We start from the raw sequence: 15,906 nt of genomic DNA, 5'->3' as shown, positions 1-15,906 counted from the left end.
GTACATCTGTATGAATAAATTATTCATTCTCCTGCTCTCTGCTGCCAGTGGGCCCTCTCTCACTATTCATGCCTGTCAACAGCATGATGTAGCCACATGGGGCTGACATGCTGACTCCAGCTCCTGACATCTTCCTCACTCACAACCTTTGACCTATTACAAAAGAGGATGTCTCCCTGGACAGAGATTTCCCTGCTGCTTGACGGCTGTGTGGCACAAAAAGCCGCCTGGCCCTCTTGACACAGGCATTAAGAGGAACAATGAGGGGACAGACTGGGAGGCCCCCATGGAAAATAGCATTTCCTGTTGCTGGATGGGTATAATGGCAAATCACTATATCTGTCTATCTGAATGATTTTTCTCTCATGATGAAACTCTCAATTTTGACAAGGTATCAGATTATGAGTCAAAGCAGTGTCAGAAAATGAGTAGAGACCAAAGCTTTGTGGGCTGATATATAGTTTACTGGGCAGATTTATAGTATACATCAAAGGTGAAAGTCACAGAATGATGCAGGTTACATGAAGATAGGACCCCTTCAGCCAAATATGATAGACTTCCTTCATTTAACAAAAACAAATTTTACATCAAGGACCACTCACCCATTTTGTTTCCAGAGCTTTCGACCATATAGACAGTCTTCAGTGGTGTCATGGATGTTCAACGATGGTTTTGGGGTAAGATGTGAATGTTGTTATCACGTGACCCAACTTCCATTCATGGAACACATGAATGGAACTGAACTCCACCCAACAATGAAGATCATGAGATGTGGTCAGAACCTAGGGACAAAAAGACAGGAAGTGGACCTTGAGTTATGTTTTTTTTTTTTTTTTTCTTGTGGTCCCCAACCTGGCCTACACTACGGCCCCAATGAGCAGCAAGGTAAATCCAAGTTGTTAATAAACAAACAAACAAACAAAACATATCCCTGCAACAAAAATGAGATTTGATTTCAGAATGTATTCAAAACATTTTTTCACATGAATTACTGGAGATTCTTTTTTGTCAGGTTTCTATAAAGAATTCAAATAAAATAAAGAATAATTACTCTTTAAATGAACTGTGACAGGATGAGGAAAGTAGACATATCTTTGTTCTAAGGAGTGACAAGCCACAAAGTGTGAGAACCTCTGCCCCAAAAGAAGCATTGTATCAAACTGCTCCTATTACTGTTTTTGAAATACTAACAGCGGTGGTTAACTTCACATGACAGGACTTAATTTTACCCCACCATCTATCATTATGTCTTATGACCACTGCAAAATACATAATTACACGCTGATGCATTATGTCATAAAACATTATAGATCTAATATGCAGCGATTTAAAACACATGTTTGCATTTATTTTAAATCTAGCATGCATTTAGTATCGCCTGTCAGGGAAACCCCTATCTTTTATAGTTACATACAGATTACATGCAGGGGAGGTTGATACATCAACACACTGATCATCTGAAGTGTGTGAAGTTGTTAAATGTTCATGTAGTTTCATTACTTACAGCAGCTCAGTGCCTGTGTGGTGATTCCCTGACAGCCTTCAGGGCAAGAACAGTGGAGCAATGACCCCTTCTAATGAACATATGCATAACAATGATAGAATTATTTGTACTGACTGAGTGCTTTGTCCCTATGCATTTTGCATGGGTGTCCTCTGGTGCTGCACTTTCCAGACATGCAGGTTGTATGAAATGGAAACTTGACATTGCCTGTAGGTGCATGTGTTTGAGTGTCTGTGTGTTACCTCAGTGGAGTAGCGACCTGTGCAAAGTGTTTCCAAGCATGTCTTCCAGTGCATACTGGGATAGATTCCAGCTCCCCTGTGAGCTGGGTCAGAGCTGGTATGGAAAATGAAAGAATTAGTGGCTAAGTTGCATGGAAATGCACTGTATCGCTATAAGCAAGGTGACAAGTCATTGCAAGTGGTGATAAATTTACAGGATTGTGCACAGTTAACATGCAGCAGCATATTTACTCAATAGTGTAGTCTGTTTCTTATGTTTTAAACCCCAATCTTTATATTGTCACATCTGATTGAATCCTTAGTAAAAGTGTGTATGGTGTATATCAGTATCAGGAAGATATCAGCTGAAGAGTGGAGGGGGGTAAATTGACATGGTGCTCCATCAGAGGAAAATGATGTTACACCACATGTTGACAATGATGATAGCTGTCACTTTTGTTAATACTGCCTCCACACTTTTAACAGCTGCTTTTGTCTCCGTTCACCGGTCTCGTCGACCGTTCTGCGCATGTCCCCTGCGATCCACACAGAAAACCGGGGGGCTGAGAGAGAGCGAGAGAGAGAGAGAGAGAGAGAGAGAGAGAGAGAGAGAGCTCACTGGGGATCCATGGAACATGTCACAGCACCAGTGTTTTCTATGTCTTCTTGTCCCATAAGATGCGTGTGTGTTTCCAGATAATCAGTTTCTTCCTCGTCGTGAACTTTTACTGCCAGCCGCTCCGAGCTCAGGGTGAGTCTGTCTCTTTATGATTTCAACTTCAGAGCTGTAAGTCAGTGTGCCCACCGTCGCCTGCTTTCATGCTTTGCTGAACTTGCTAAAGAAATGACAGAACATGTTAGAAGTCAAGCTTAAAGCCATCTGTCTTTTGAACGCTGCAGGTCGGATCTAACTTGTTGATTCCATAACAATAGGCATCCTGTTGACCCGATAGATTTCGCTCTTAATGTAGTGAGAACATCACGCCAAACTCCATTCACAAATCTACAGTTTGACATTCCCTTGCTTATTAGGTAACGTGAACACACAACAGACCAGTTATTAAGATGTATTCAGAATCATAAAAGTCTAATGGTAAATTCGGGCAACGAAATAGCCAGCAGCCTGCCGTTTTTTCAATAAAACCTGTACGTTTAACTGCTTCACAGCGCTAGCTACCGCCCATCACCGAGTGTCTACGTAGGTGTGAAATGGCTGTGAGAATAACGGGAAAAAACATTTGGAAAAGTTGGAATGTAATCATTATTGGTGTATTTTTTTCTGCGCCGAATTGAAGAGTGTATCTTTTAGATTCCCCGAAACGTTTTTAGTGGTGATTTTTAGGTTTATATTTTTTCCGAAAAGCACAACAACGATACCTAGAGTTTATCCATTATTGGAATGAACATTAGCCTGACGCTCTGTCCGTCTCGTAGAACACGGCGTATGGGGTTAGCATCCTGTGTAGCGTTTTCCCAGAACAAGAAAATGTTTTGACTGACCCTTTGAAGTTTCATAGGCAGCTGTAGCGAGCCGCTAGTTACACATTTCCCTTTTTTGGACTCAACCTCCTAACGTTTGTCTGCTGATGAGCTAGAATAATTTTAAAAGTAGATTTGTTCGGCTCCTTGTGTGACAGACACACGGGCATTAGAAAGAAACAGAGCTCACATAACGGATCAGAAAAAAGTAAAAAGGGACCGTTACCCCGACGGCAAACGTCATGACTCATTTCAAACTTTTACTCCTCCTGGGTTATTCGCAATGCACTTCGCTTCTGGGTATAATTCCGAAGTTATTTTACGAATTAATAGGACCCATTCTGCAATTCGTCATCCATCCCAAAGCATCAAATCCATTTTACTTCCATAACACACGTCATGTTTTAACTGGTAGGAGTGCTATTCCAGTATCAGTTTGACTCCAAAATACACCTTAGTATACACTGACAGTCGTCGAGCGCAGTTATTTTAAATCATTACGTTATCATGTATTTATAGTTGGATTTCCTAGATGTCTGTAACACAAAGGTTTAGTCCTAAATCACTTTTCACCAGCAGGAGAATTGCAAATCAAACCGCCTGTCGTTTTGAATGGAGTCTGGCTGCTAAAAGAAACAACTGCATGTAAACAAAATGTGTCTGAATGAACAGTGTGTTCGCCTTTCAGAGTCCTAATTCATTCACTGGGACTTGTGAAGGCACTTAGACAAACAGAGGTGTGTGTTAGTGCTGTAGGACAACTGGCCTTGAAATGGCTCTCACTTGTTAATTGGCTGAGTCAACATGGAGCTGCCACTTCGCACTTTGTTGCCACATGTTTGAGCCATTTGGCACGCCGTCTCCTCAAGAGACCTTCAGCTGTTGTCACTGTTTAATATCATTTCTTCCTACGTGTGTCCGAGCCTGCTCGAGCGAGAGTTTTAAGGGGCTTCATGGGAAGGGTTATTGGTCTAACATGCTGGTGGGGAGGTCTTTGATGTTCGGTCCACATGGGTGCAGGATGTGGATTTGCTCTGGCCAAATATCACTTTGCTCAGTCTTTTTCCTGACACATCTGCCAGGAACATGAAAGAAACACAGCTCTTAGATCCTCATTTGGGGTGCACATTGTCTCTCAAAGGGCTGCCACAGTAATGAAGGTCTCCAAAAAGGTGGAATAAGCGGCACCATGTGGCAAAGTGGTCAGCTGGTGTCGCCCTGAGGAAGATCACGGCTTCTTCTCCACCTTCCTCCTTCCACTCACTTTGTGTAGAAATTCCATACATACTTTTTCCTCCATCCAGTTTTGCTCAACTTCTCTCCTTTATTTCTTTCATGTTGTGATTTGGTTATGGAGGCTAGCCGTGAGAGAATGCATCTGGAACCAATTTGACTCCTCAAAGCACAAGGGGAAGAGAAGGGGAAGGAGGGACGTGAACGGCAGCCCTTTTCTTTCCATGTCCACTGTGAGCAGGCATGGGCCCGAGTCCCGCAAACCTAATTATAGTTTTGTGAGCACAAGATTAAAGTGCAGCATACACAGTTGAATTTCTTGGCTATCCCATGGTATAGTGATTGTTGAATTGACTATGAAATATAATGTTTTTCTAACCAGTAACCCATTGCTCGTGTTTTGTTAAGGCTAAATATAAAGAAATAGAAATACACCCAGTGAAATTATAAGAAGGGTGATGGTCAGTTCTTTGGTTGGCAATTTCTCATTTTGGGCAAATCTATGTGAAACTGGAGCGTTTGAGAATATTCCAGTACAGCAATGAATTTGTGTTCCCTGGAGACGTAGAGTTCAAAGCAGAGCGTCGCTATCGAAGGCAACATCTGCAGTCTCGTCAGACTGTAGCTAAGGTTTAGACGTTTGCAGAGCGACAGGGTGTCTGTCGGAGTGCAGGTGTAGCTGCAGATGCATTGTAGTGGTTATTTCATATCCAGGTGGAGTTATTAGGTACAGGACAACTGCCTGGAGCAATCGTTGATACTTGAAAATATACGAGACCTGCTGCAGTTTCAACAGTTCTGTAACCAGCCTCTATTTAACGTAAGTGTTGGATATGCGAGTACACTTTGGGGTTACTGATATAACTATCTAACTAACATACTAGTGGATACAGCTGTCGGCAGCACATGAAAACCTCATACAGTACCTCTGACATTTTACTGTATGTCCACATGAAGTTAGTTACATTTGTACACACATCTTTCTTTCTTTCTTTCTTTCTTTCTTTCTTTCTTTCTGTTAGGCCTCTGTCCAGACTGAAAAAAGACAAAAGCATTATTCTCCTCCCAAAACAGAGCTTTTCCAAAGTGGCCTCCAGAAAGTATAAATCTTAAAACTCCTGCTGGGTGCTTCAGTGTGTACAATCCCAATACTAAAGAAGTTGGGACACTGTGTAAAACGTACTTAAAAACAGAATGCAGTCAATTGGCATTGTGTTCCTGAGCCCATGCTCATTATACAATCATGTGTTCACAAAGTGGTGAACCTCGCTCCATCCTCGCTTGCAAATAACTGAGCCTTTCCAGGATGCCCCTTTCATACCCAATCATGATGCTATCACCTGTTACCAATGAACCTGTTTACCTGTGGAATGTTCCAAACTGGTGTTTTTGGAGCATTCCTTAACTTTCCTAGTCTGAAGTTGCTCCTGTCCCAGCTTATTTGAAACATGTTGCTGCATCAAATTCAGAATTGAAAAAATTGAAAAAAAATCAATGAAGCTGTTGAGTTTTGCAGTGTCACAGCTTTTTTCATTCAGGGTTGGTCGGCAAACTGCTAACATCAGATGTGAGTGTCGGGGCTTTATGGCATTGAAACCATAAATATGGCATTTGTCAGATGGTGTTCATGATTAGAAAATGATGATTTCATCACCCCAGTGCAGCCGTTTGGGAATGACTGCTGGTTGTTATGTAGTATTTATGGGCCATGATTATTTCTGTCAACTCTTTGTATTATTGTTTGGCTTGATGTAGACGTTGATTCTTTTCCTTTTCTGATGATGATGGTGATTATTACTATCAGTTACAATCACCCATTAAGGAATGAAAACAAAGGAGTTTTTTTTTGTTTAGACAAATTCTTAAAAATGATGTCCTGACAGATGTGTCTATTGCCAGTTGAAATAAAAGTGAGTAGTGCATATATATATCTTTCTTCAGCACAGGGTGGCTCAGTGGTTAGTTACCCTCGCCATCAAAATGCATGTGTGTTCGTTAATTTTCTCCTGTTAGTGCCAAGGCACAGGCTAAGAACTGGAATTGGTCCCTGGGTGGCTCAGTGGCTTCCAACTAGGATACGTTCAATGCCGAGAATGAATTTCCCTATTTGATCAATGAAGGATCACTTATTTTGGACCCTCCAGCTCTTCATCTCCAGGACTTTTACTTAATGGAATATTTTTATTCTGTAGTGTTACTATTGTACTCAAACAAAGGAGTGAATACTTCTTCCACTACTGAACCCTACAAAAATTTTCCATATAGACAAAAGCTCAAGTCTCTTTTGATGTCAGGCTGGCTGCAACAGTGAAGTGATTGAATATTATCTGAACCGTTGGCTCTGTAGCTATTCATTGTATTATAAATAAGTGAAGTGCTATCACAGAATAATTAACATTAACATTTTCTGCTCATTTCCTCAGCGTCTTCTTGTTCTGGATACTGTATTTGGTATATTTAAATCTGCATTCTCCCCCACAAATGAATTGTTGTGAAGCAAATCCTATCCCAGAGGCACTCCTGGTAGAAATGTAATTAAGTGGTAAGCTCTATCTGTTGGCTTGACTGGGTCATGACTGACAGAAAGCAGATCCTTACACAACCACTGAGAATGTCAGGGTCTGACATAACCCATGGCCCAATGGCCCGATGGCCCAGGGCCAGTGACAGTTCATGCCAGGCCAGTTTATTATAAAGAGACAGTCACTCTTCAAAGAACGCAGTGGATGTGGGATCCCAAGTTCAGAACTACTGTAAATCTACTGGTACACTGCAGTGTTCAGACCCGAAACCGAACTGAATTGAGGGTGTTATCTCATAAGCTCAGCCCAACTATGAGACACTTGTGGCTAGCTAGCCCTGTCGTCACCTGTGGTGAGCTAAGCATCTAACGTTACAGTGACTTAAGCGGCTGTTTAAAGTTTAGTGTCTGGCACTAATGTAAAAATACTGACATGATCATACAGTCATTCTCTCTCCCTGTACCCGTTGCTGCTGTGTGGCGCTCAGCTGCTTTTTAGAATCAGCTTTGAAATATGTTCTCAGCAAAAAAACACATGTACAGTTGTTAACGTTAGGCCAGCGCAGTAGACAGGCTGCTTACTGAAGAAATTGCTTTCTCAATGACTGTATTGAGCAAACACTAATGCTAGCTAACTCAACCTCTACTGTAACCGTCTAAAGGCGAGTCTGTGGGTTTTGGGCAGACTTGCAAAAATCTCCCAAATGGACACAAAGAGGCCATGATGTTTCATATTGTTCAGTTTTAGACAAACAGCATGGACGGCAGTCTAAACAAGTGATGACGTCGTGGGCTGTGGCTGGACACACACAGTTCCTGGAAGGGTGCGTTTCAGTTATTGTACTCATCTTCGCCAAAGTTGTGGTCTGCCTCACTTTCCAAGATGTCGTTCACATCAGACAAAGACAAATAACAACAATATCAACAATCACATTAATAATCATAACGATCATAGCATTCACACACCATAGCATCCACAGACCATAGCATCTATAGCATCCACACACCATAGCATCTATAGCATCCACAGACCATAGCATCCATAGCATCCACAGACCATAGCATCCACAGACCAAACCCTTTCTTTCATTGAAGATGAACTGAAGAAGCTCTAGCTCTGGAAAGTTTCACTGTGCCCTGATGACACGGTTCTGTCAACACACAAGGTAGTCTGGAGAATCTGTGAATTAATTCAGAATCATACAAGATAGGAATTGTGATTCTTATTTTAAAAAAATCTTTCTTCCACTCCTGGGGGTTTATTAGTATATCTTTACTTAGACTGGATTAATATGGGACTCATGTTGAGGACACACATGTGCACATTGCAAGCAGAAGTGAGCCTTGCTTTTGGTTGTGATCATGTTTAGGATGTGATATTACAGTCATACCACCAAGTTGCACATGCTAAAAACAGCACTGAGTGTGTGGAAAGAGTAACCTTGATGTAAAGAGATGTTGGTCTTTCTTTCCACTGGACCATGACTGAAAATATGACAAGAGTCAATTTACTTGCAAATGAAAGACAGAACTCTTATCAACTGATGCACTTTAGTTTAAACACCTGACTGGATATAGCGGAAATGTTGAATGGTTTCCCGGTTGGTGAACCCCTCCACTCTGGCCCCCTTCCACCTCCCTCTCTGTTCTCTCCCCCTTTGCCTCTCTCTATGTGGCCATATGTGTCTCATTATGTCATTTGCCATTACACACACACGATACAGTGGGTCGGGTCTGCATCCTCCTTTGATTCTGCTAATTGAATATGAAATGAGAGGGCAGGACACAGTCCACCATGTGGAGCTGTGTGTGTGTGTGTGTGTGTGTGTTTGACATCTGCTCTTTCTCTGATAGGATTCAGGTGTCCCGGAGGTTTTGTGGATGCGTGGCTGGTGTGTGCGACTGTACGTTACCTAGTACACACCTGGTCAGCATGTGGCTGGACTGGTCACTCCAGCTCCTTACATAACCATGCACGCGAACACACACACCAGAAAGTGTGATACATTTTCCAGTTACTGAGATGCAATGGAAAAATCTACACAGTTTCATTTATCATGTTCATTGGCCAAGTAGACAAAAGTAAACTTATATATTTAATTAAAAATCCACTGAAACCACAAAAGAAAAACAATGACAACAATAAAAACAATAATAATGACCAGGACCAGGATTCTGCTTTTAACTCCCATAAACACACTCGGATTGCTTGACAGTTAAAGAGGGCCCGCACGACAGGTAGCTCCAATTAGCACAACGTTGAAAGGGAAAACTCCAAACCCACTGAGCTTGAAAATGTGTACCAAAACCAAGATAAACATCCATCATTAAACATGTTGACACTGTTGAAATGATGTAAAGACACGGTCTACAAGAACCGTAAGCCGTGCAGTGTTGGAAGCTTTCATGACAAAGATAAGCATCAGCTGAGCTGAGGCTCTGCACTGAGTTCTTGATGAGCTGGCTAATAGTCACTGTCTGCTGCTCTAGTGGCTTTAGTGGCTGGTGAAATAATAGTAACAGTAATCTGTTCCTAACACCCAGCAGTGTAAAGGTTTGATTAATGGGTCGTACGTTTTTTAGAACTGCACTGAGAGCAGGCTTGCTTCGAGATGCCCTGATGTTTCCTCTCCTAACTGATTAGCAGAATGATGCTAAACACTGGCTTCAATATTACATTTGAGAGAAACCTCTCAGTCTCCCTGAAGTCTCATGTCTCTTTCACAGATTTCAGTCTGAGGCGTCTGGCAGATGATATTAGTTCTGTATCAGGAACAGATAGAAGTTCCATTCATCAGTGTCCCAGCTGAACACTATCAGAGAGGTTGTCTTTAGTGAGGGAAACTTAATAAAAATCACAAAAGTTTTTCAGTCTCAACTTCACAGTCATCAGATGTTACCACATACCAAACCAGTTTACTTTCATTTCTTGGATCTTCCTTTTGTAAAAGAGATCACTATCAAACTCACATTATTCACCCTCCTAATTTCATTCCTACAAGCGTGAAAAGTCCTAAAAATATTTAGACCATTATGGGCCAAAAAAGCTCCTTATGGCATATCTCAATTAATCAATGCACAGGAAGTGACCTTTGACCTCCGACCATTAAACTCACCCCCCACAGAATCTACAGCAGCTCTGAGGAATGCAGGAAGGAGAGCGGCTACAAAAAGGCTTCTCTGCTCTGTGTGTGTGTGGCTCTGTCTGTCCCAACACTGCCACTTTTTGTTCATCCGGGTGAATGTAATCACTGCTTATTTACCTTCACCAAAAGTTTAAAGCTGAAATCTGTAACTCAAAATAGTTTTGTCATCTGCATGTTGAGTGTTTTCCTACTGTCCAGGCAGTTGTTGCTTTTATTAATTTGATGACTTAACTTGCTCTATGTCATATATTTCACCTGGAGATCTCTTAAACAATCCATATTTCCTGTTTGCTGCGTGTTCATTATCTTCTGTTGCATGCATGCATGCATATTCCAAAATATGAAGAACAAATTAGCAGTCAACCTGAAACTGTTGGAAGTTGCTCTACCCTTCACAGTGAAGATATTGTCTGCTACTACTGTTGGCATTTAAAGTAAAAGTATTGGTATGTATGTGAGAATGCAGTGCACACTTCAGCTGTGCTTCACAGTACTTTGGCATGATGATGCAACTTAAACAACAGTAAAAGCAGATGTGATGTTCCTTGTGAACAATCAGTCTAATTCTAGAAAGTGTCAAGTCTCTGCAAGTTGTTTTGAATCACGTCATGGAAAGAAGTTAAACCACACATTTGCTGTGGTTGGGGGTGTTGTCCAGTCTCTTCTAATACATTAGAGGAGACTTCTCATGGTAAAAAGGCTTAATTTAATGCTCTCTGAAGACTGCAAATGCCCCCCCCCAAAAGAGTGCCAAGCTATGTCCACTCTTTCCTCCCACTCAAACATACACACACAGGAAACTGGGTGGCAGGAAACCCAGAGTAATGTTACATTTAAATAGAAGGGGGTGCACTGAAATTCCTCTCCTTATCGTCCCAGCAGCTGGCTCTCAGTCGTGAGCCTGGCTGCTATTTCCAGACTGTTTGTCATAGTTGAAATAGTGCTTTTTATCCCCGCCATTTGAAGTGGGGCGGCCCTGATGGGTGGCACTTCGTTGGAGGGAAAACAAAACTGAAGGAAAAAGCCTTTTGTAATAGTCTACACACACTACAATAAGTTGGACTGGTAACAACATAAACAGAAAATCAGGCACTTTCCAAATGAAAGTATATTGAAAATTCTCAAATCTTTGTTTCTCCTCAGCATCTGCTCAGCTTTGTTATGTTTACCCTGCTTTTATCTGGGTGTAGTTGTAATTGTTTGCTGTTTTGTCCTGTATTGTGATATTTGTTCTGGTGCTTGTATGTAAAAGCGATACCACCAGTTTTTCATAGAAAAGTTAGTTTATTCTTCATGAGAATTACTATCCTACTACTCATGTGAAAGCTGTTGTTTAACGTCTTCTATGACTCAAGAGTGATTGTTGTGGAAAGTTCTGCCTCTTCACACATGCTGCAGACTGAGGACAAAAGTATCATTTCACTGGAGGGATGTTTGTGGTGGTTTGTGTCCACCTGATGAATGATGAATTTGAGCTCTGGTTTGATCTCTACCACCTCCTGAGGGAAACATCTGGCTCCCCAGCTGCTAAACGGTCAACTATGTTCACCAACCTCAGCCTTCTGGCAGTGCAATACTAAATCCCTCAAGTGCCCCCTTAAGCTAAGGAGTGCTAAAGTGCTAACTAGCTTGTATTGCTGTGGCACATTTTTTAAAGATTACTTGTTTGACTTTATTGAACAGCAAAGGGCCACAGATTGCAACTGAAGCTGGGCTACAGCAGGAAGGACACCCCTGATGCCATCTGTGCACCCAGGTGTGGCACAATTGACCAATAGCTGAGGATACCAGTGTTGACAGTGCCTTTGTCCTATACTGACCGAAATAGCTCAATTGGGTATTGGTGACAATGGGGCTAATCTATGGACCGATCAAGTCAATTCTATGTTCATGTTTAAGTTGGGAAAACAACGTTAAAGTCATGCTCTATGTTCAGCTCAGTACTCAATACTAGCAGATACCCAAATTCATGTATCAGAATCGGATCAGAACTGAAAAAACGGCGCATCTCTAGCCTGTACTTCCAGTATCACTGATCAATAATTAATATTTAATAAGATATTGGGTAGCGACCATGGCACGTTGGTCGTGCAGTTGTGACAAAGGAAGCCAGATGATTTTGCCTCTGGATGAACTCGGTTTATTGCAGTGGGAATCAGCAGGCAGGGAACAGCAAACGGCACTGTGGATGTTATCTGGAATGTTAATGATGAGCCTTTCAGTATGCAGTTTACTAAATCAATTAGACTGTGGTTGACTGTAAATGTGTGCTGTAAATCACAGCTGTTGTGAAGTTGCAGTTTTTTTTTAATTGTAGATGATTGAGTTCCAATGTGTTCAGCTTCTTTTGGGTTTCTGTAGGTGTGGATGTTTTGGCAAATGGGGTTGGTTTGGATATACATAAGTATATATTTGGACATTGACTCATGATCAATAATGTTGCAACAAAAGATTGTTGCTAAACAGAATTTTGTCTTTGTTACCATGAAATGATGACTATGTAGCTGAATACCCTGGATATCATTGGAATTATTTAACATAACACTCATGACACACGATATCTTTGTAAATGTAAGCTAAACTGTTAATTTTTCAATAGAAAACTAGCTTAAGTTACTTAGAGGTTGTTCCAGAGAACTCTAGAAGGAGCTAAACAAGAAACTGCATCAGTTTGGTTTGTCATGAGCAGTGTTGGTCAAGTTACTTTTAGAATGTAATATTTTACATGTCTCTATGTTGCTTCCGTGTGAAAGTAAGTAATTACAATATTTCTGGCTGTGTGGGGTAATGCATTACACCACTTTTGCGTTACTTTCACCAAAACAGCTGCGGAAGTACCGCTAGTGTTATATTTTGCAGTATATTACAGTAATGGTTTGCAACAGTGATGCTATTGCTACTATAGCCTCTGCATAACCTGGTCTGTATGGTGACGTTAGCTTCCCTCATGACTGGTTTGGACAGATCCGCTGTCATTTTTAGTCTGTGCAGCTCTCTGCACCGACTCTGTGCAGGTTTGCATTTCAGCAGCGTGTCACAGGTGTAACCACGACCTGAAACGTTTATTTACACTTCAAGTTCACACACACATGCACGCACGCACACACGCACACACACACACACACACACACGTCTTTTTCACCAAGTTTGCTGAAAGCTGGAGTTATAGAACAGCCTGCATTTCCCATCATCCCGTGCTGGACTGAGTAGTTTATTATTTTTTGCTGTCTTATATTCCAGAATGCAAATGTTACTTTGGAGCATCAGTGTCTGTACAGTTGTGTTTCTAATGTGTGTGTTCAGACCTGGTGCTTTATGTTGGTAATTGTCATTTTTCTGCTGGTTTATAGTTTGAGCCATTATCATGGTCGCTGTTAACATTTCTTGACCCCAGCTGTTTTTAATGAGTGTTTCCCCGTGTTGAGCATAGCTGCTAAATGCTTAATAGCAGAGGATAACACGTTATACATTATATTACTTTTTTACTGCACAAGAGTAATATATTAACTTATGAGCAACACTGGTCATAAGTTTGTCATTATTCGTGTCAGGTCATCTTTCATGTGACCAGACCACCACCGGACAGGCCTGGAGGAGACTTTATGGAAAATCATGGCAATTTAGCCTATAAATGTAACACCCTTATTTGGCCTTATTGTTTAGCCCTTATTTTGATGACGGCTTTAAGATGAACTTCATGATGAAAAGTTGTCAGTATGAAAATGAAATGTATGGATATGTTATTCCACTATAGTAATTAATTACATGATACCTAATGTTCCAGTTATGATTTGAAACACAGTACATTAAAAAGATAGTCATTTTTTTTAGTGTTGCTATTCTACCTGTTGTTGATTGTGTTCATTTGTGTTTAAATAAGCACATTTATTTACTTATGTGTGGACGTCATGTCCTGGTTTGTGTATTCATTCATTGAAGGATTAATTATGTCTGTCAGTGGTAATTCATGGTGGCGTACAGTGAGCCAAAAACTCAAACGACAATGATATGATCTATTGATGAGATGTAGAACCTGAAGCTAACATTATTGTGTGTACAAGTTGCACAAGATTGTATGAAATGGACAGAATCTTGCACATTCCTCGTGTCCATGATTTTTCCAGTCCCCAGAAGCCGCAGATATTTCTCTCACCCAACCCTGGAATGATGCTCCTGCATCTAGTTTGGTGCATAGATGGCCACCAGCTGGCCGTGTTTACCATTTTACACCACATTCACACCACAACCATGTCACCACTGGCTCCACTCACAATTCAGATTTGGAGTTAATGTGGATTTGTCATGCAGGATTGGGGATTGTTATTGCCAGTCAGAAGATGCCTCTCTTTGCTACTGTTTTTTTTCCCATGTTTCTCTGTTCTGTCTCTTACATGGTAAATGGTTTGGATGGGATGTTGTTTTTGGAATTACATACAGGCATATAGCAGTGGCACTGATTCTGATATTATAGTCTGAAGCTGCAAACTCCATTTGACCATCAGGTGCTGGAAAAAAAACACTGCTAATGTAAATTGCAGGTGGAGCTTTGAACACAGACACAATTTACCCAAGTGGTTTGAGTAACCCCCCACAGATGGGCCACATGTTCCTCCTGGTGAGATCTCAGACCTCATGCTGACACATCCCTTATCTCTGGGAATAAGGTGTGTGTGTGTGTGTGTGTGTGTGTGTGTGTGTGGCCAAAAGTACTTTGATGGTTCAGGTTTTAAAAGTCCATTTCAGACATGAAATATGTAAATATGTGATATTGCTGGCATCATCTGTCTTTCGAAGGGATGGCCTTTTGTCATTCAGACACAGGTTGGACTGAGAGTGTCAGATACTTGTCACAATGAATCCACATAATTTAGATCAGTTTCACCATTTGTTTTATAGCCTGCTTTGATAAGACTACTACTTCAATTATCACCAGTGCTTCAGCATAGAATAACACCTCAAATGAGAGACTTTATTGATCCCAAATTGGGAAATTCTCATGGAATCAGATCAGTCTCAGCATTAATGAAGGACATGCCAAATCAACAGTCTTATACAACAGGGAAGAACATTTCACAGCTGAGAAGATGTTTTATATTGCGTATAAAGATTTGATGCTACGTGATCACAGTAAATGAAACCCTTACGTGATTGGCCGAGGAGGAACAGCTTTATTAGCAAATAGCACTGGTGCTACAGAGGTTCTGTTACCATCTCTAAAAACAACCACAAGTGGTGCAGTTCATCCCTGAAACAGACGTGACTGATGAAGAACATCAATGCTGCATACAGGGCATCATCCAAACCTGAGCAAGAAATGTTTTCAATCAAACATTTTCTTTATTTGGACATAATGATAATGATTATTTAATGAGAATGGTAAATTGCAGTTTACCGTTCTCATTAAACATCCATATATCACACCTCAAATGAGCAGTACGAATCTCAGTAAATATACATTATAGCACCATACATGTTAATATTATATTCATGTTGATCCTATTGGATAAACTACTACTACTCTTCTTAGTTATTTACAAAGAAGAACATGGGAGGCTATAACAACTGAAAACTAGAATCCAAAAGATTTGTGTTCTTTAACAGAATGTGACAGATTCAATTCATTGGCCAAATCTAGAGTCTGTGAGCAGACATGTTTTAATAAGAGGACTCATTATTTAAGGGGCTTCTCCTCAAATCTTTTGTTGAGCCTCTCTGCACCACCAACAGAAGAAGAGCTGTCGTTCCTCGCCGAACGTTAACCAAGGGAAATCCATTTTCCACTGTGTTTCACAGCCTGTCATT

General features: G+C 41.0%; 1 protein-coding gene across 1 annotated transcript in view; it reads left to right on the top strand.

Moving 5' to 3' along the window:
- The first annotated feature begins 2,326 nt into the window (after window positions 1-2,326).
- The window catches only part of reck (reversion-inducing-cysteine-rich protein with kazal motifs), a 75,468-nt gene continuing 61,888 nt past the window's right edge, over window positions 2,327-15,906 (top strand). The window contains exon 1 of the mRNA XM_076721360.1: window positions 2,327-2,476. Within this exon, the coding sequence (XP_076577475.1) occupies window positions 2,404-2,476 (73 nt within the window). The 5' untranslated portion in view covers window positions 2,327-2,403. The remainder of the gene's footprint in view (window positions 2,477-15,906) is intronic.

Source organism: Chaetodon auriga, chromosome 21 (genome assembly GCF_051107435.1).
Source record: "Chaetodon auriga isolate fChaAug3 chromosome 21, fChaAug3.hap1, whole genome shotgun sequence".
NCBI classification, from domain to species: Eukaryota; Metazoa; Chordata; class Actinopteri; order Chaetodontiformes; family Chaetodontidae; genus Chaetodon; species Chaetodon auriga.
The sequence above is the reverse complement of the archived record's forward strand: the minus strand, read 5'-3'. Positions and strand labels throughout refer to the sequence as shown.